The following is a 20,052-nucleotide window of genomic DNA, read 5'->3' on the forward strand; positions in this document are numbered from 1 at the left end:
CTGTATAATAAATTCCACAAGTTAATTATGTATTGTATGAAGCAGTACTCGCTTGAGCCTTAAAGCTTAAGATTCGCAGTATTGTACAATACTGAACAAGCCAGGCAATGCTTCAGTTGTCTTTTGATGTGCATCTTTGAAATCACTGAACTTGCTCTTCTCACAACTGAGGAACTTTAGAAAACACATAGAGACATCTTGATATGGAAAGAAACTTTTTTTTTTTTGGCAAGACTAAATAGGTTGGATTCAACAATATTTTTATTTTTTTTAATACAAGTGTATAGATTAGAAGATTTGAAACATTATAAAGCAATATACATAATAAATAACATGCACATGAGAGTCATGTTATCTACCTTATATAACACTGGCTAGTACTCAAAATACTTAAAATAAATCCAGTGACATTGGATAAAGTCCATAAAAATGCTATCCTGTCTTCCCTTGTACGAAATTGTTCAAGTATAAAAAGATTTCCAATACAGTGTAAAATATTAAATTCCTTTTTTAGGTCAAGAATAAAAATTGCAAGTTATTGCAGTTTCACAGGACAATGTAAAGCAGCGTTTCCTAGCAAAGGAATAAAAGTTGTTCTACAAAGAGATGAAAAGTGGGAAAAAACCTACCCCTTTTTTGATAGGAGGAAATTCTGACAACCTACCCATAACACACTATGTGGATAATTTCATGGGAGTTTATTTCCACATAGCAAATCTAAAAATGGAGCTTCAGATTCAGTATCCCATTTATCTAGTTCAAACTAAGTCTCATTAAGTTCAGAGGAAAGAGACTTAGTCCCATTTACATATTACCCCTGTGATGCGGGAATTGTTTCTGTGTTGCCCAGTCCTGTGTGTTATCAACACTTTCTATAATTAGGAACCCATCACATTGTAACAGTCACATGGTCAATTCCCACATCACTCACCTGATCTACATGGTTCCCATTTGCAGGCATTATTGGTGAGGTGTGTGGCCAGACCACAGAAACAGTTCCTATCAGCACAACAGTAATGCATTATTTGGGCCTTACTCCTGAGCAAGTGTGTCGAGTATTATAGCTTTATAACCCAATCCTTTGCCAAGCCTTGATTTCTTGGGGGAAAGTTCCACTGAAATCAAGAGCTTTCTTCCAAGAAAAACGGTTTATGGTTAAGGTGATCACGAGAAAAGCATGAAACTAGCATTTTTTAAATCAAAACCTTAAAAAAAGTATTGAAAGTACCCTTATAAAAAGAGTACTAACAGAATTTAAATAAACCCATGTCAGCATTTTAGTTGATTAGGTTAATATTTCGTATACTATAGCTAAACCTACTAAATAACTTATACCATGAGATGAATACATAATTTTACAGTTTCACATCTAAAGTTGTTTTCTTTAGAGTGCAGCATAGTACAACTTTCAAAATAAATATATCTTTAAATAGCATTACAATTAAGGCACAATATAACCCACCTAGCATTAACCCTTGAAGAACTGCAATCTCAACAAGCAGTCTCATGAGAGACCTATGCTTTTTTCCCAATAAATATTTTAAATAGGTATTAAATTGTATATAAATCATTTCCAAAAAATAAAATAAAAATTCCCTTAACACAGTTCTTAAAGGTTTAAATTCAGCAAATTTCTTCCTGCCTTTATTCGCAAGCCATGAATAGATACAATAAATAAAAGGAGAAGGCTGTTGTAGTAAAGAGCTGATCCTATTTCAGAATCAGAATAGCTGACACCAGCAGTCAAAGTTTCCTAAAAGTGAAACAGGATGGAGAGAGGGATTAGAATGTGACAAGCTCATCAAACGAGCACAAGTGATGTGTTCTTTCCAGATCGGACTGTGTTATTGATTGTCTGTACAGCTGTTGCGCCCATTAATTCCACATCACTTGCTCCATAGTCCCATTCACACAGAGGACAGATGAGAAAATAACTTTGGTGCCTGTCCACCTTTCCCCCCCACCCCCCCCAAAGGCCACGTTCCTTAGTTTGTTCGATGCCCATTAAGAGATAGCCAGAAAGCATTTTTCTTACTCATTCAAACAAAGTTCTGTAGGCCATAATGAAAAGTAGTAATGACAGTCAGTGCTTTCAACATTTAAATAATAGTCGTCTTCAACTTGATACAGGCTACATATTGCTCACCTGGACTTTTTTCCCTGATAATGTAAAATGCATCTTTTACTGGTTTTTTGTTTTGTTTTAAATATAAGCTTCTTTTTGTTACTTCTGCCATCCTTTCATGATAGGGATGATCCTTGGACTGATATTACGATACCCACCCCACAATACCACCCATGATATGGATGCATGCTCTACAAAGACAGCGGAATCTGTTTTTGTAGTAATACACTACTGCATTGTAGCTTTCCTTAAAGTTGGATTGGTTAAGGTTAATTGCCTCTTTTGTAACTATTTCTACTGGAAGGCTTGAAGGTAAAAAGATAGGAAGAGTAAGAAACAGAACTTTCTTCACAAGTCCATCCGCTATTGCATACGGTCTGTTTGCAGCTGTTGTGGCTGGTATTGGCCGAAAGCAGCAGCAGCTGCTGCAGCTGTCCCAGGTGCCGCTGCAGTGATTGGTTGCTGGACTGCATAGCCATAACCCCCGGCTGTGACATATCCTGCAGCAGCTGGGGATGCTGCGTAGGGATACTGGTCATAGGCTGCAGCGGCAGCAGCTGCTGCTGCAGCTGAATATTGAGCATATGCGGCTCCAGTGTAGTCAAGGTAAGGTGTGGTGGAGGCAGCAGCTGCTGTAGGCTGGACATGTGGAATGACTACTCCTGGCTGCACAAAAGCTTGTGGATATACATAATGAGCAGGGATCCTGTTGAAAGACAGAAGACGAAAGTTAGATCTCACAAGTAAGCCTTACTTCCAGTTTCAGAACTTAAAAACAAACTCAAATTTAGTTGTTGTTATACGCATAGGGTTGCCACAATAACCAATTTCGATGGACAAATTGATCGTCTAAGCAAGAGCCGAAAGGGAAAGGTCTTACTAAAATCAGAACATAATCACCACCACAGTGTCACAGTGTTAGTGCCGATTTAACAGCAGCTGATAGTAAGTACTATGAAACATGTTACTAATAATTTTAAATACTTAGAGGGACCTTGAGATGTGTAGGACATCTATTAAAAGAAGGAATAAATGAGATTTCTAGCTATGAGACTGGAGAACACAAGGTTTTAAATTCAACGGGAAGTGACAGGTTCCCCCCACCCCCCCAATACTTGCTAAGCAAAGCTAGTGAGCACTTATAAAATTCTTAGCTCCATGAACTGTATTATCAGGTGTGGGGGTTTTTTGTAGTTACGTTACATGTTTAGTTTTACATTGCACGTTTCCTGTAGTCATTTACACGGATCTGAGGAAATAATCGTTTTGTATCATGGCAACCCTACTTGAATTGCTATGCAGACTCAGCACACATTAATTTCTCTGCAACCTCAGTCACCCTTATTAAAACAAAAAACAAAACGAAAAAACCAACAACACAGGCGACAAAGGAGTTTAAATAGAAGTTCACAAGTGTGGTAAACACAGCAAGAATCACACTTTTCAAACGGAACTATAGTGCAATTCACTCCGTCACAAGAGGCCATTGAGGGGAAGCTACATAGATGCCATTAAAATACACAACAGTGGTCCCTAGGCAAATGTGCACCACACTTCTGGAGAGGTTAAGGCCATGAGAGTCAAACCTGTTGTGACAAATCTGGCCACTGGTGTCCTGCTTTGTGCCAGCTTGTTTATTTCTATACAAGACAATGCTTTGGAATGGGTAGGGGCAGGATTATATTCAGGAAGATCTAGTGTTTAACAAAAGCAGAAAAAAATAATATTGTGAGGAACAACCTCACCGTTTTAAAATACATTATTTATTATCTTCCATATTGTGAAGCGTTACTTCTTGTGTGCGCATGTGCTCAGTAGTACAGTCAGGGGGTTGGACTGGATGACTGGATGACCCTCGGAGTCTCTTCCATAATTCTATAATGTTGATATTTTTAGCAGTGCTGCCACACTCAAAAATACAGCATTTACATAGCATACTGAGTACGCAACATGCTTCATGTATCATCTCAGTAATGCTTACAAGACCACTCTGCAAGGTAGATCAATGTTATTGTGGACGTATGGCTGAAACTGAAGTAATTATTTCCCTAAGACTTCAAAGGAAATATATTGCTGAGATTTGAAAGATGGACTCTTCAATTCACATTCCTTAGCCACTAGCAACCCAGCTCTCAGTTCTCCACCTGTTATAAAAAATAGACACAGGGATCCTTCATATCACAGGAAACCCAAAATGTATTATTTTTACATTAATAGTACCATCTTCAAAGCTTTGACCTGCAACTGAAACTGTATGCGGGCGGGGGAACACTTCTATCCACATGAAGTGCAACTCTAAGGAGATCCAACAGACACACACACGCACACACAGAGCTCCAGATGCAGAATAAAAGCTTTCAATGTCTCATGCAATGTCAAAAGATTTCCTTTCCAGCTGTTGCACAAGTCAGCTCCACCTGGTCACCCTATATAAATATAGTTAAGATTAATGAGAATATATTTAAATAAAAATTACTTTCATTTAAAGTTGCCAAGAAAGAAAATATTTTCAGCTGAAGAATGCTGCCAACTTCGAAAAGTATTTCCCCCCACTATTTTAAAAGCGAAAATTTGCCTGTTTAGCAACTAATCACTCCCCCTTCAATGCCTGCACCTCAAGCATTGAAATGTTAAAAGTTTAACTAAGAAAAAAATATATTTACAACATCAATCTCCCACTGTCCGTGATGGGAGAACTGCAAAGTGTTAGTGATACATGGAGAAACAGATGAGAACAGAGCAACAAAACTGAATCTTAATCAATGACCTTTACAGATTTATTTATTTTTTAATGGTGATAGCAATTCATCAGTTTTTATGTTGAATCCACTTGCCTGAACCTTCTGTGTATCTAAGGCCCATCTAAATAATAACTTTGTATTCTTCTTGTAATGTTTTTAAGCTACACAAAAAGATGATTTGCTTATACTGTTTGCATAAACACAGATTCCTGAGATTTGCTTCTGTCAAATCTAACAGAGAAGATAGTCTTTAGCAATCATGTGAAGTTCAGTTTATAATATTGGTTGAAAAGAGAACAAAACTAAAACAAACTAACAAACCACCCTCTATCTTTCTCTACATGTCAACAGAAGCACAGTCATCATGACTCCTGTTTCCTTGTTAAAGAAGGGAGACGCATAAATGAATGTACTCCTACTTAAGCTCTTGTGATTTGTTTCTTTTAAAGCCAAGCAACTAACAGGTGGAGAATTATGAAACACTATCCCTTTAGAACCTCTTGGTTTACAATATGCATGAACTCCTTGCAGGCGCCCCACTATTATGCCATTTTGCACGTGGTGATTGACAGGACAAGCTGCAGTGGGTCTATTTTTGATCATCTGTCATGCGACAAGGGCTTCCAGCTGAGCAAAATGACTTTATAAGGCCAAAGTAAACTTCCATCTGTTGGAAAGGCCAGCATGCAGAGATTGTCATGATACTGAAATGCTAGCTCCTTTTATGCTCAGCAAGGTCAAAAGGTTAAAGAGCAGTTTCCCATTATGCTGCAGAGGCATCTTTATTCAGTGGCTTTAGGAGTGTTATTTTGAACTTATTGTTTGGTATATATTGGTAGGAACAACTGAAACTGTTCTAGATTTCTTCATTGAAAGGAGATAGTTTTACTCTGATGTACTAGAAACAAGCATTTGGTGTACCAGAAATAAGCATTAATACCACAAACCTCTTCCTATGACTGTAATATGATTGCTTAGGAGGAGTAAGCCTTGCTGAATACAGTAAGACTAGATTTTGAGGAAATATGCATAGGATCGTGCCACAAGCCCAGAAACTTATTTCAGTGGTTTGCTTTTAAGCAAGCGTGCTTTGGATTCCCTATGAGTTGTCTGATTCCATGCAGATTTACTCAGAAGTAACTGCTGCTGAATCGAAGCAATCGAAGCAATAATTTTGTGGTAAATATTAACCTAATAACTTGTATCATATAATATTGTGGACAAGTCTGTACAGAGCATACAAGACACTGAAAATGGAAATATAATTTAGAAAACATAAATACATAAAAACATAAATACAAAACAGTTTGTATCAAAATTTAATAGCCTACGTTTTTGTTTTGTACCCAGATTATTGATGAGGTAGCTAACATGTTTCATAAAGAAGGCTGATCCCCAAAGAATTGATGCTTTTGAATTATGGTGCTGGAGGAGACTCTTGAGAGTCCCATGGACTGCAAGAAGATCAAACCTATCCATTCTGAAGAAAATCAGCCCTGAGTGCTCACTGAAGCTGAGGCTCCAGTACTTTGGCCACATCATGAGAAGAGAAGACTCCCTGGAAAAGACCCTGATGTTGGGAAAGACGGAGGGCACAAGGAGAAGGGGACGACAGAGGACGAGATGGTTGGGCAGCGTTCTCGAAGCTACCAACATGACAGGAGTGCCTGGCGTGCTCTGGTCCATGGGGTCATGAAGAGTCGGACATGACTAAACGACTAAACAACAAGAAGTTTCATTCAGGGCTGAAGCAGGAATAGCCTTATTATATCACAGGTGTTCCCTTAAAAAACCTTCAAAATAGTCCTTTGAATCTAACCCTCTAACAACAAACTTTAATTACTGCGAAAGATATTGTATAACTTGCATAATATTTTTGAATTGTTTCATTCAACAGTTCATAGATGCCCATTAAATCAGATGTTTTACTCACAATACTATATTTGATCACGTTATTCATTCCAAGCCCCCAACTGCACTCAGCATAATTGCTTAAAACTGGTAAAGGAAGCTTTGTGGAAACTCACATCCACTTTTTTTTAAAAAAAGTTTGCTTATATTAAGCCCTATTTTGTCCCTATTGATCACAATGGAAGCATTTTCAATAGAAGCACATAAAGCCTTAGACAAATGTAAATAAAAACAAAAGAATGAGAGTTTTCTGGTAAGTCACTGATAGTCATTCATAAAAGCAGAATTATTTCACCACTGATATCAAGCCTTGAATTCAAAAGCATTTCATTACTGATAAAAACATACATACATGTATGTTTTTATAAGTTGCACACCTACACACTTTTACCTGGGAGTAAATTACACTGAACTAAACAGGGCTTACTTCTGAGTAGACCTGCATAGGACTGCACACCAGGTAAAACATAGGTAAGAAAAACAGGCCCTTTCCCCAGCAGCTGCATGTAACACAGAAGCACGAATTGTTATGTTACCCTTACAGACATTCCAGGAAATAATAAAACATAAATTGGTTGGCCCAGTGTCCTTTCCATCTTCTTTTAAATTGAAGATAGCACAAGTATTCAGAAAGTTAGAAAAAGCAACCAGCAGCATTAAACAGAGTCTTCCAGATCTTAATTTGCAAAATATATTAGCTCTGGCAAATGGGATTTGCTTACCACTGTATCTTTTAAGTCTAAGGCCAGCTACTTCGCAACATTAAATATTCCAAGATACAGGAAATCATTTTCAATGGGTGGGTTCAATGCTTTGCTATCAGATATTATGGAAGATTGATTTACTAGGTTACTTTGGCATTTGAAAGTTTGCCCTTGCAAAAGCGTTTCAGTCAAAAAGTTACCCATATTCTCCTATCTACACTGCAATTTTTATAAGGACCCATGGAGTGGGGGGCGTTCTGCTGCACAAGTGGAAATCCTTGTGCTGATAGGATGGTTACAAGCAATGGGATGGATACAAGTCTCACCAATATTTTCCTCTATACTTGGAGAATGAAGTTTACTTTTATGTTTCAATTTTAATGGCAGACTCCAACTCCAGTGTTTTAGATAATATAGCCAAGTTCCTCACTGTATCCAGAGTCAAAATTGCTTTTTAAAAACCGTTTATACAGTGGTACCTCAGTTTTTGAATGTCTCTGTTGACGAACATTTTGGTTTTCAAACGCCATAAACCTGGAAGTAAACACTCTGGTTTTCTAACTTGCTTTGGAAGTTGAACATGAAACACGGCTTCGTATTGAGTTTTCCATTTTGAGGATTCCGTACTGAGTTTTCTGTTTTTGAACGTTTTGGAACTCGAACGGTCTTCCGGAACAGATTACATTTGAAAACTGAGGTATCGCGGTACAATTTGTGTGCATGTATATTGTTTTTTCTCTGCTCTGTTTTTTCTCTCGCAGGTGGCGCTGTGGGTTAAAGCCTCAGCGCCTAGGGCTTGCCGATCAAAAGGTCGGCGGTTCGAATCCCTGCGGCGGGGTGCGCTCCCGCTGCTCGGTCCCAGCGCCTGCCAACCTAGCAGTTCGAAAGCACCTCCGGGTGCAAGTAGATAAATAGGGACCGCTTACCAGCGGGAAGGTAAACGGCGTTTCCGTGTGCGGCTCTGGCTCGCCAGAGCAGCGATGTCACGCTGGCCACGTGACCCGGAAGTGTCTCCGGACAGCGCTGGCCCCTGGCCTCTTAAGTGAGATGGGCGCACAACCCCAGAGTCTGGCAAGACTGGCCCGTACGGGCAGGGGTACCTTTACCTTTACCTTTTATATTGTTTTTTCTCTGCTGTGGTTGGCTTGACACCATAGTTGTAACTATTTTTTATGGTCTGTAGACCAAATAAACCGAAAGGAATGTTTTTAGCAGGCACACAATGAGGTTTGCAGTGGATACAATGAGCCACACGGCCACTCTTTTGTCTTACCCATAACTCAAACCTTTCAGGGTAAAATTGCACTCCTGGTACATTTTTCATTTCAGGTATTCCTACAATCAGTGCTTTTTTCAGGGAGTACTCAACAGTATGCAGTAATGGAGCCTCTTTTCGTTGATAAAAAGTGTGGCACTTACGGTAACAACTTCATGGCGAGTACCGGCACCTATTTTTCTAGGGAAAAAAGCACTGCCTACAATGTAGGACATTACAACTGTGCAGGTAACAAATAATGTCCCCAAATTTCAGCCACTTTCCATTTAAAGTAGGGTTGCCTAACTTGGGAACCTCAGGTGTTGTCGGACCCCCAAGTGCCATCAGCCACAACTAGCATGGCCAATACTCAGGGAGTTGGAGTGAACAATGCCTGGAGAGCAACAGGTTAAGCATCTCTTAATTTAGCATTTTTGTACTTTATTTTTGCCTGGGATAAAAATAAATCTCATGAAAACCAACTGAATTTTACACACAGAGTGCTTATTTGTCGCAGCCAATGTAACGTGTGCATAAACATTTTCTAACAAGAAATGAACCAGTGATGCAGCAATACCAGAGGTTTATTTTTGAAAACCAAAAAGAGCCCAGGACAAAGAAAATATTCCAAGATATTTGATTATTTTTTAACCCTATTTTTTTGTCTGGGACTATGTTCTTGTTTTGCGACACACACAAAATGTCCTGTGGCTTTTTCAAACAAAAATTGGTCCATGGAAGCAAACTTAAGTGCTCTTTTTCTGACACAATACACATGGCTTCGCTATGGGACATTGTACTACCCAGAGAAACATTTGAATTTAGATTGGGGTCCCAATAAAACCATTTGTGTTCTGTTTCCCAGGGGCGTGGGTTACTGTCTACAACTACTGTACTGTAAAAAAAAAAATATCCCAGAAGAGGCTGCATATATATATAAATAGTACCAGCGAATTATGGTGGCAATAACAATGGATCATACGAAATATAGGTAGTAAAAACTTCAAAACTGGCCATCACCAGATCATCATGCTTTATTTTAAAAATGAGTTTCAAGTACCAAAATTTACGTGAACAAAACCAACACTCTAGTTATACTAAGATTTCCAATAAATTAATTAAGCAAATGTTTTTGAACTAAACCACAACCAGTTGGAGGAGAAGAAACTGACAGTCCAGAAGGCACTAACTTCTGGCTTTAGAGGGAAGCAATGTTATGGAAGCATATACATAGTGAGGTTCTCTCACTATGCTTAAACCCTTTTAAATTACACTGAATCCGGCTAACAGTAGCTGGGGACAAAATACAGCAGGCACTCACTTTTCTATCAGTACCAATGGCCTGCATTCTGGAAATGGCAGAATATCAGGAAAGAAAACTTGTATTACAAATTAGTAGGGACAGCCACTATGACCTTTACATAAATTGTTAAGACATTTACCTATTAATGCAACAATAGGCAAAAAATGCTATTCAAAAACAAAGGAAGTCTGAGGTGTTTCCCCCCCTCCAAAAGTAAAATACCAAAGGGGGGGGGGAATATTACTATACTACTATACTATACATCCATACTAAAACAGTGGAAGGGAGCGGACGGCGCTGTGGTCTAAACCACTGAGCCTCTTTGGCTTTCTGATCAGAAGGTCAGCAGTTCGAGTCTGCGCAATAGGGTGAGCTCCCCTTGCTTGGTCCCAGCTTCTGCTTAACCTAGCTGTTTGAAAGCATACCGGTGCAAGTACTTAAATAGGTACTACTCCGGCGGGAAGGGAAACGGTGCTTCCATGCGCTCTGGCACTCGTCAGTGTGTTCCGTTGTGCCAGAAGCAGTTTAGTCATGCTGGCCACATGACCCAGAAAGCTGCCTGTGGACAAATGCTGGCTTCCTCAGCCTGAAAGCAGAGATGAGTGCTGCACCCCATAGTCACCTTAGATGGGTCTTAACCATCCAGGGGTCCTTTACCTACCAAAACAGTATTAAAACCTTACCTAGTAAAACAGTAAAAGCATTTCAAAATGCCCACTTAGGGTCTGATTTCCTCACCATTCATCACGTCTACCACCTCATATATTTGCAATGTTTTCAAATGAAAATTGATGTGACCATTGGAAGGAAGTTACTTAATGGCGACTTTTGATGAACAGCTTAGTCTTTTTAAAAACAATCCTGCAGATTTGCACACCACAGAAAAAGTGATAAAACACACAGCACACTTTTTTTAATGAATTAAAAAGTTTAAATCAAGGGGTTTCAGTGTGGTGCCCACAGGCATACATGTGCTGAGAGAGACCTTTGTTGGTGTCCACGAGGTCCCCTTTCTCACTGAAGTTAGTTTTGAAAGAAGCATTCTATTACGGACAATATAATGGCTAGCAATGTGTGCTTCACTAATGTGTATGTCTGGTCCCATGGCAGTTTCTCCAGTTTGCAAAGGTGCCCGTGAACCCAAAAAGGTTGCCTGGGTTCAAATACAATGTTGCATATTCTATCTATTTTAAAGTGTAACTCAACCATATGCACAACCTGTCAAATAAGACTTTTATTCGTTCAGTTACAATATAGCCCTACAAGCAAGCTACTTTAAAATTGTTTTACGTACAGCACAATGCTATCCATGCATACTCACAGACCTTGATAGGACATAATATCAGCAGGATCGCAACTATCCAGATACTTCTAAGTAGCCAATCTCAGAAATTGAGTATTAGGGCATATTCCAATTACGCGTTCCAGTTACATGTGTTTAAGTTTCTATGCTGGTCACTTTGACTGCGATTGTGATCTGATTGCTACGTTTTTTGTGCTGGTGAATGTCTTTGTTCATTCCAGATACTCCAGTTGAATGGGGGAGCTCTAATATTCAGAAGAAGTCTTCCCTCCAATACACACACTACCAAGGCATCAAGTGACTCGATAAAAACAAAATTCTGTTTACATGGAATTGCTCCACCCTCTTAAGAAATAGATGGGACACAATTATATGAAAAAAAATCATGTGCTGGCTAGACAAGCCTTATATCGGTTGATGAAATATCCAACTTCTTCCTCACATATCTTGTTTGTGGATTGGGCTTTAATTGGGTGGCAATCAGGGGTGGAGAACCTAAGCCCTATGAGCCTACCTAGGTCCAGCACAGGTCCCTCAAAGCTTTTACCCCAAACCATACTGCATGTGCAGTCACATGCAGCATCACAGGACATGTAAGGACAGGGGTGCCTACAAAGGAACCATTGCCAGCTTGTTTGAAAAGTTCCCAGTTATTCCATTGCAAGCGGATCTTGCTGACAGCTGACTGGTGGTCATAGTAAGACCTACCGGCATCAGCTGTACTAAGGAGTTCACCATTGGGATTAAAACGGCACCTGGAAATAGACTTCAGAAGGACTTGCCATAACCACTGATCCATGAGAATATTTCTATTTTGCAGGTGGGGGAATCTAAATATTTGATTCACTAGCTAGGTTCCATTCCCCACTCCTGCTACACACACTTACCTATGGGTAAGTCAGTCCCATTAAACTCAGTAGGATTCCTTTCTGAGTATGCATATATAGGATCTGTGATGTTAGTCTCTTTAGCTGGTGTCTGCTAGCCCAACCATCTTAATAGACCAGCTAAAGAACAAACTGGGTGTTTAACATTTCCAGTTTTTAAAAATGTAAATAGCAGCTGGGGGTGATCAGGATAAGAGCATGCAGGAGGGGTGTGTGTGTGTGTGTGTGTGTGTGTGTGTTACCCTTTCCTCCCATGCTGCATTCTTGATTAAACAACCCCACCATTTGTGGGGAAGCTTCCATTGACACCAATGAAGGCATCTTCTAGAGGAGGGACATTTTAATTGAAACTTCCGTGAGAGAGGAAAGGGTTAAAACCCTGCCCAGCTCTGCTCCATAAACCTGCAGGCTCTTGGGCTCTGTTCTTGGTTTAATAAAATGCCAGGAGAATATTATATGCCACTACAGGTGCCACAAAATACCTGCTCCACATTTGTAAGAACTCAATCATTTAGTGTGGCAGTACCTACTCTTCGCAACTTCCTGCCTGTTGATATCAAGCAGGAAAACTTTCCCTGTATTCTTTTCACCGCCTGCCAAAAACATTCTTGTTTAGACAAGCCTACCCAGATGCTTAGAAATGCTGGTGTGAATTTTAATCTGTTTTAGCATTTTAGCATCTTATATGTTTTAATGTATTGGAACTTTTTCCTGATTTTACCTTTTTGCAACCCACTTTGGAGGTTTTTATTACAATAAAGTGGAGTATAAATTTCATTAAATAGAAATAAATAAATGTAATATATACTTTGGACTTGGTTTAGGCAGTCAGCAACGTGGTTGCTAATGTCTCATTTCAAGATATATAGTGTTTCAAAACTATTCTCAAATAAGCATGCGTGCTTAAAGTTTATCCCCCTTCCTTTCCTTGTTAAGTATTCAACTAACTTTTTGTCATGGGCCTTACTCAACAAGAATCAAAGAGGAGACCAGCATACAAGACACTCAAGCAAGCAGATGTCACCTCCAATTTTGATGCTTAATTGCAGAATAAAAATGCACAGCAACTTTAGGAATAGCATATGTTTAAGTAAATCTGCAGAAGGCTAAATATATATATATATGTATTATCTAATGGGAAAGTGCACGTGGACGCAAATTGTTAATACAGGGAGCTCCAAACCCTTCCCAAGGAACAAAACCAAAACTGTAACATGCAAGCAATGTTGATTTTTCTTTTTAAAAAAAAAAATCAAAAAAGAAACCACACAAATTTAGCACTCACTACAAAGTACGGTTAAAAAATAAATATAAAAAAGAAGTCACAGGCTACAGCTTAAAAGCAAGAGGAAAAAAAACCTCCCTTCACTCCCCATGGCAAAGTCAACACTTCTCCACAAAACCAAAATGAAAAGACCACCAAAAAACTTTCACTACAGCTCTCTCAATAAATAAAAGCACACAGTTTAGCTATCAACACCACTTCATTACTGTAATAAATAAATAAAAAAGCACACGGATATCTATTGACTATATAGAAAAAAAACATACATGCATCGTTAATCACCATTTTAGCTTGGTTTGTGTGTTTGAGTCTACTGGTTACAGAGTTTAATTCCAAACAGAACTATTCCACCTCTTATCATCATATCCTTCTCATCAGTTATCTTAACTGTAAACGATCCCTGTCAGATTAGAAAGAGATAAATAACATTGAGTCAACCTGAAGAAAAATACCGAATGGGGCACAGTGGCTTATTAAAAGGCACACCTTGTTTACCACATGATCTTACGAGCATAGGGACTGCTTGAGTGCAAGGCCGGCATGCATCTTACACCACTTGACTCGGATATAGTATTTATTTAGAGAATTATCAATGAAGTGATGGCATTTTAAATCTGGAAATTTGAAAAATATAATTTTATTTCCAACGGTCACGTTAAGACGTACACGCTATATTGTTCCCACCCCCAAATATGAGCTTAAGGAGGACTTACCCAAAAGGCCTCTGTATTAATGCTGGGTGGAGCTGCTGAACACCAAAGGCAAAACCTAACAACAAAACACATCAGATTCTCTAGGTGAGCATTGCATTTACTTCACGTCAAAATTCTAATAGCCACCCTGCAATCATTCTCAGTGAAGAGGAATATGTCACAGCATAAGGTCACAGTCTTAATAAACTGTGCAGTATTGATTTTAGGTAAACAAATCAGACAAAAAATGTGATCTGATGCCATATGGTTTGAATACCTTGGTAAGATCAGCTTTATAGAGTACGAAAGTATTTCTCTCTCGAGCATTATAATGTAGAATTAATGAGCTATTACTTCTGGCAAACTGCTGTAACCTGGAGCAAACATAACATTCACCATCTTCTAAACTTGGATGCATGCCCCTTTTCTGTACGAATTTCAATTTGCCATTCATGGTTTGAGTTAACCATGGTACAGGGTTATATACCTGCACTGGCACTAACCCTATGGTCAACACTAATCAAGATAATCCAGACAGTGCTGATACAGAGATAACGTCACACTCTTAAGACAAACCATGGAAGTGAAAGGCATTCTGGCAAGAGTGAGGGGGGAACTTGCAAGTCAGTTGCACACTCCTGATCTCCTAACCACGATTCACTGCACCAAGCTGGTTTGATCCCGGCTTGATTATACAAACCACAGTCTAAACTAACCAGAGCCCCACCCCCTTTTTGAGTTTGGACATAACAATAAACTGAGAAGGGAGTACAGAAGCTGAGCCTCACTTCTGCTCAAACATGACATGGAGGCTTTCAGTCTCCTGCTTGTGGCCATACCAGATGAGAAGGGAGTTCAGAGGCTGAGGCTCATTTCTTCTTATTCGCACAGTACTAACGGATGGTTTAGTGTTATATCTGAAATGGGCTGGTCTGATTAATCACTGTTTACTCAAGTATTTAAACACATCGTTTGGCTGCCTGTGTTTACCATCTTCTCAGTAATCACTTTTATAAGCTGATTCTATAGGGCAGTAGCAACTATGATATATCAATTTATAGACTCTGCCAATTAATAATTAGTACAAATTACAGTTCACAAGCCCACTTCAAAATCTTGGTTTCCACCTCTGGTTTACTAAACAATTGCATGGTTTAGCATGATGTCTGAACTGAGGCACTGTAGAGAAGCAACGGAGGCTCACATACAATCCCGTTAAGAGTTATAGGATATTTCCTATGGATTCCAATGTGTGAGCAAGATACAGTAATCCAAAACAAAAAGCAGTTGCTTGGTACCTCAGATAAATAAGGAGTTACTGTAACATTACAACCATGTTGGCCACCTTGTTAACAGATTAGTTCAGAATGGTTTCTACACAATTTCACTATCAAGGACCCACTGGCGGTAATAGAATGGTTAAAATGGAGGTGTTTGGGACAATGGGATAAAACAACCCTTAATGCTTGCAGTGGAAGAGGTTTGTAAGAATGGACTGGTGTGTTAGAGGGAGCATGAAATTCTGTTGAAGCTCAGCCATTGGATTTTAGGAACCCTGGTTGTTACTATGCCAATTGTTCACATTCCCTTAATAGCCCTAAATAAAAATCTCCAGCCTTTAACTTCTAAAATCAGAAGCATTATGCTGGAACCCAGTGCACTATTTCCACATATGGAGATGTGTGGCGGCTGACTGTAAAAAATATTATGCACTCATTCGAAGGCTGAGCTCTGGTACATACTAAGGACAGCTTCCAAGGTTAAACTGTAGCTCAGATTCAGCCCACATTATCCCCAACCTTTACTTACAAAACAAAACCAAGTAGCTTTTTATCCCATGAATACCAATACTGAGTTGAGCAAGACCATGAAGCCCATAATACACTTTGGTTTTTCTTATCAAAATGGGAAAGTATGTTTCTGTAAATGAAAAACGGGAATCTGGCCTCACAAATAATGGGAAGCCATTCCAAGGTGGTCACTTCTGCTTAGACTGGACAAAAAAGTTGGCACCCGTCTGCCAAAGATGGCGGCAACTGCCAATGCCATCACCCTGTTGCACCATGTAGCAGGTCGCATTTGCACTATTTTTAAAAAAATATTTGTTAAATTTATATATGTCCAACATTACAGGAACACATTGTGCAAGTAAGCCTCCGGCATGTCCTCTTGGGAACAGGTTTCAGACCCAGAAATTTATATTCATATAAAATAGCAGAATTCATCTCCAATAAACAGTGGTGCCACTGTTTTAATTTGCTTAAAGTTTCAAAGGAGGACATTCGTTTAAGTAATGTACCACTCAAAACATACAGAAAAATATCGAATGTGTACCTAGTCCTATGTATCTCTACTATTTATGCGCATAAAGGCTATATAATCTTATGCATATTTATTTGGGAAACAATGCATCAGTGAGACCTAACTACAAGTAAGCTTACACAGGACCAAGGTGCAAGTTTTTAATATGAGGAAAATGTCAATAATGCACATTTTCAGCACATATACAAATTATACTTCAAGGCTGTGGTTTCTGAACTCATACCCCTATTTCTGGGAAACTTCTTACCAAAACATTTGTTTTGTGAGGAAATGTGTAAGGCTCCCTGTAAACACAACTGATGTGCACAATGACTTGCAGATCCAGACAAAAGGATATTCAAAAATATTTTACCAAGGAAAGCCCCCCCCACCCTTTCCATTTTTCTCTTAGTGAAGTGTGTTTGTCTGTTTTGTGTGTACACTCACAGGAGAATAAGCCCCGCCACAGCACAGCTTCTGGAAGTAGTGGATTACTTCCACAGCTCCAGCATATAACCCTCATGGAAGTATCTTATGTCTCCCACCACAAACACTCATAGGAGACCCCATAGTTTTATGCTCAAAGGGCAGTACTGTCACTCTGACAAATTCAGCATTCATATTTGTGTTACTGCATCTTCCATCATAACATATCATATCAAGTTTAGTAGGCTGCATTAGCACATTTGGCACAAGCCATCTTTAACATGTCTTGGCCAGCATGAGAGGCAGACTTGGGGGGCGGAGGCATTTTAATTGCAAGAATTGTGCTCCTTTCAGGAATCGGGACCCAATCCTCAAGCTATTCGTTCTGAAGTAGCTTCACTGAAATAGGATATGCTTATAAGTTTTCATTCTCTGCTCAGCTGATAAGGAGCCAGGTAGGGACGACAGAGACTGTTCTTACCTGGCTGCATTATCCTTGGTTTTGCTCCTAGGTATGCTAGGTTCACATTAGCCTTTCTGCCATCAATGATTGGGTTAGGATCTTTGCAGGCCCTTTCAGCAGCAGCTCTGTCAGCCATGGTTACCTTGACAATAAACAGCGCAGGATATCAGAACTCATGTATTTGACACGACTCATATAGTACAGTAAGGTGGTGCAATGTGAAATGGAACACCGTTTCCAAGAGGCTCTCTCCGAACTTACCCAAATGAAAACGCTACTGCTATAACAACACAGCAACTTTAGGGTTTTTGTGGTGTTTTTTTTTTTTTTGGTCAAATTACTCTCACACAAAAATCAGGCTATATTTGAAGCGCCTGTCATTTCCCAGAGCACGGAATTGGAATTTTGCAGGCACCGAACACCCACTGACACAGTAGCATGTGCTGCAGCAGATAAAAATACGAACGTGTCATATCAGCCTGTAACCAGCTGGCTCCATCGGATGCCAAAATTTCACTAGCAACTTTTCATATGCAAGTTATGATGCAAATCTCATCTGAAGGGCACAGCACACAGCTTCCCCCCACCCCACCCCACCCCAGGGTTTCCTTTCCTTTCCTTTCGTTACCCTCTAGAAAAGAAAGAAGTGGTCAAAATACACAATCCCGTCGACAGGGGAAAAGGAGACACCTCGCAGTTCATGTCAGTATTTATTGCGCCTATCAGCCAGCTGCTTTTCCAATCCGTTGCTCACAACAAGTTTTACTTAACTTCCAGGAAGTTCAGTTGGCTCACCTGCTCTACCCATCCCAGTCGCCTGACGATCACGCTTCCCCTTCTCCTCCACGCTTTTTAATTTTTTTGAGAGGACACGAGATCCAAAAATATCGCCGAGTGTCTCCCTTTCCCCCTTTCCCACCCCCACCTCCTGCCAGTTGGGTTTAGGTAGCTGCGTTAGCCGCTCTCCAGGCGCGCCCGCACATCCACACGTTACACGATCCACCCATCCCCGCACCCTTCGCACTTACAAATCCGTATCCCCGGGATTTGCCCGTCTGCCTGTCGGTGATGACCACGGCTTCTTCGATCTCCCCGAACACCTCGAAGTACTTGCGGAGGCTGGAGTCCGTGGTGTGGTAGGGGAGACCCCCCACGAAGATCTTGGTGTACGTGGTGTCTTTCTGCGTCGTGTGCATCTTCCAAAAAGACGCCGCTCTCCTCTAGCTACAAGCCCCGCGCAAGCGAGGGCTGCTGGTGGCGGCGGTGGAAAAGAAAGGAAAAGTACAAAAAGGAAGGAGGGGAAAGACTCCGCGGCGAGTTGGGTGGGCTTTGCGCGTGCCGCTCACTTCCAGCCAACTTCTCCCACCTTCCGCAGAGGCTGCCCTGTTTTATATTTCTCTGGCTTGTCAGCTCTTTCCTTGCCCTTCAGGTAGGCAGGAGGCGTCGGGAGCTGCCTTGAGGTAGACGCTGTTCACGAGGAGGCGGAGAAGGTGGCGGCAGCGACCACAGCAAGGAAACGCACCAGGGCCCAGCCGCAGGTGACTCTGCTGCCTCCTGCCGCCTTTGGCTTTCCTCTAAAAAGCCGCCAGGCGCGACCTCCCCAACTCCCGCTGCTCCGCCCTCCCTCCAGCAAAGCGGGGCGGGGAGCCGGGCGGGGCCGGCCCGGCTATTGGCCGCTTCCTCGGCGCGCCGCTGCCACCCGGCCGTTGGAAAGGAACAGCTGCTGCTGTGTCTGTGCGCGCGCGCGTGCGCGTCTGTGTGCGCGCCTCGAGAGAAGCGAGCCCGGAGGAGGAGGAGGAGGAGGGGGGGGGCAGGAGGATCCACGTGCGCGCTGGAAGGTGGCCTCGGGCTCTGCGCGCGCACGCGCCTCCCTCTCTCCCTCGCCCCGCTCTGGTCAGCCGAGCGCGAGAGGCGGAGGAGAACCGAAAGCGCCTCTCAGGTGCGGACGGGGAGAAATCCCCTCAGCGCGCACTGCTGCTCACTTTGGCGCCACTGCGCACTGAAACCGAAGCTCTCCAGGCAGCCCCGCTTGCTCTCTCTTTTCCCGCTGGCGGGCTTCGTCGGGTGGTTCTAGGTTATGGGGGGGGGTACCGAAGTAGCCCCACGGGGCGGGTTGGGGGAGAGGGTGCATCTCCTTCGCCCCTCAGACAAAGCTGCTCGTGGCTTCCCGAGCCTCCTCCGCCCAGAGACGGGAGAGCGAGAGCAAACGGGCAGAAGAGGCTGGTGCCCAACGCCCCTCCTAGGGCAGCATGCTTTATTTTCTTCGCGGGTGGAGGATGGGGCTCCGTGGGGCTCCCGAGAGAGCGTGACCTGCCGCCTCTTGAGAGTTAGGACCATGGGCGTAGCCAAGGGGGGGGGCAGGGAGAGGCAGCTGTCCCCCTAAATCTATAGAAACACATAGCAAATTGAGGTTCTGTCCCGCAACAAAAGGCCTGTCCCCCCAATCCTGGCTGTGCCCATGGTTAGGTCAGTGGGATAGTGAACTCAAATCATAGGAGCCACCTCATCCCCAATAAAATATTTGAGGGGGTCACCCCCTCCAAGTTGAAGGTTATTGCCACTCAAATGGTGTGTGGGTGCCACGGCTTTTTATTAACTTTGTGGGGTTGGAGTTTCCTGGGAACTCCCAATATTTCATTCAATTTGGCATTCCTGA

The 20,052-nt window shown here is 41.5% G+C and overlaps 1 protein-coding gene across 2 annotated transcripts; it reads right to left on the reverse strand.

Annotated features, from left to right (window-relative positions):
* Positions 1 to 243: 243 nt before the first annotated feature.
* RBM24 (RNA binding motif protein 24) lies at positions 244 to 19,084 on the reverse strand. 2 transcript variants are annotated; one of them, XM_079983315.1, is made up of 4 exons: positions 18,425 to 19,084; positions 17,415 to 17,538; positions 14,228 to 14,282; positions 244 to 2,831 (listed from the first exon to the last, which is right to left on the reverse strand). In XM_079983315.1, exons 1-4 carry the CDS (start codon positions 18,590 to 18,592, stop codon positions 2,489 to 2,491), a joined length of 690 nt encoding a protein of 229 aa, XP_079839441.1. In that variant the 5' UTR covers positions 18,593 to 19,084; the 3' UTR covers positions 244 to 2,488. The 2 variants fall into 2 exon arrangements, with proteins under 2 accessions (XP_079839441.1, XP_079839442.1); XM_079983316.1 differs by lacking the exon at positions 18,425 to 19,084 and adding an exon at positions 18,025 to 18,157.
* Between the last annotated feature and the right edge of the window lie 968 nt (positions 19,085 to 20,052).

Source organism: Podarcis cretensis, assembly GCF_951804945.1.
Source record: "Podarcis cretensis genome assembly, chromosome: 7".
NCBI lineage: Eukaryota > Metazoa > Chordata > Lepidosauria > Squamata > Lacertidae > Podarcis > Podarcis cretensis.

What these genes read in the sequence shown, in the direction of transcription:
- RBM24 (XM_079983315.1), bottom strand. Translation starts at nt 18,592, where the DNA reads ATGCACACGACGCAGAAAGACACCACGTACACCAAGATCTTCGTGGGG. An exon ending in AATCCCGGGGATACGGATTT is followed by an intron (nt 17,539 to 18,424) that starts GTAAGTGCGAAG and finishes TTTATTGTCAAG; the next exon opens with GTAACCATGGCTGACAGAGC. An exon ending in ACCAAGGATAATGCAGCCAG is followed by an intron (nt 14,283 to 17,414) that starts GTAAGAACAGTC and finishes TTTTGTTGTTAG; the next exon opens with GTTTTGCCTTTGGTGTTCAG.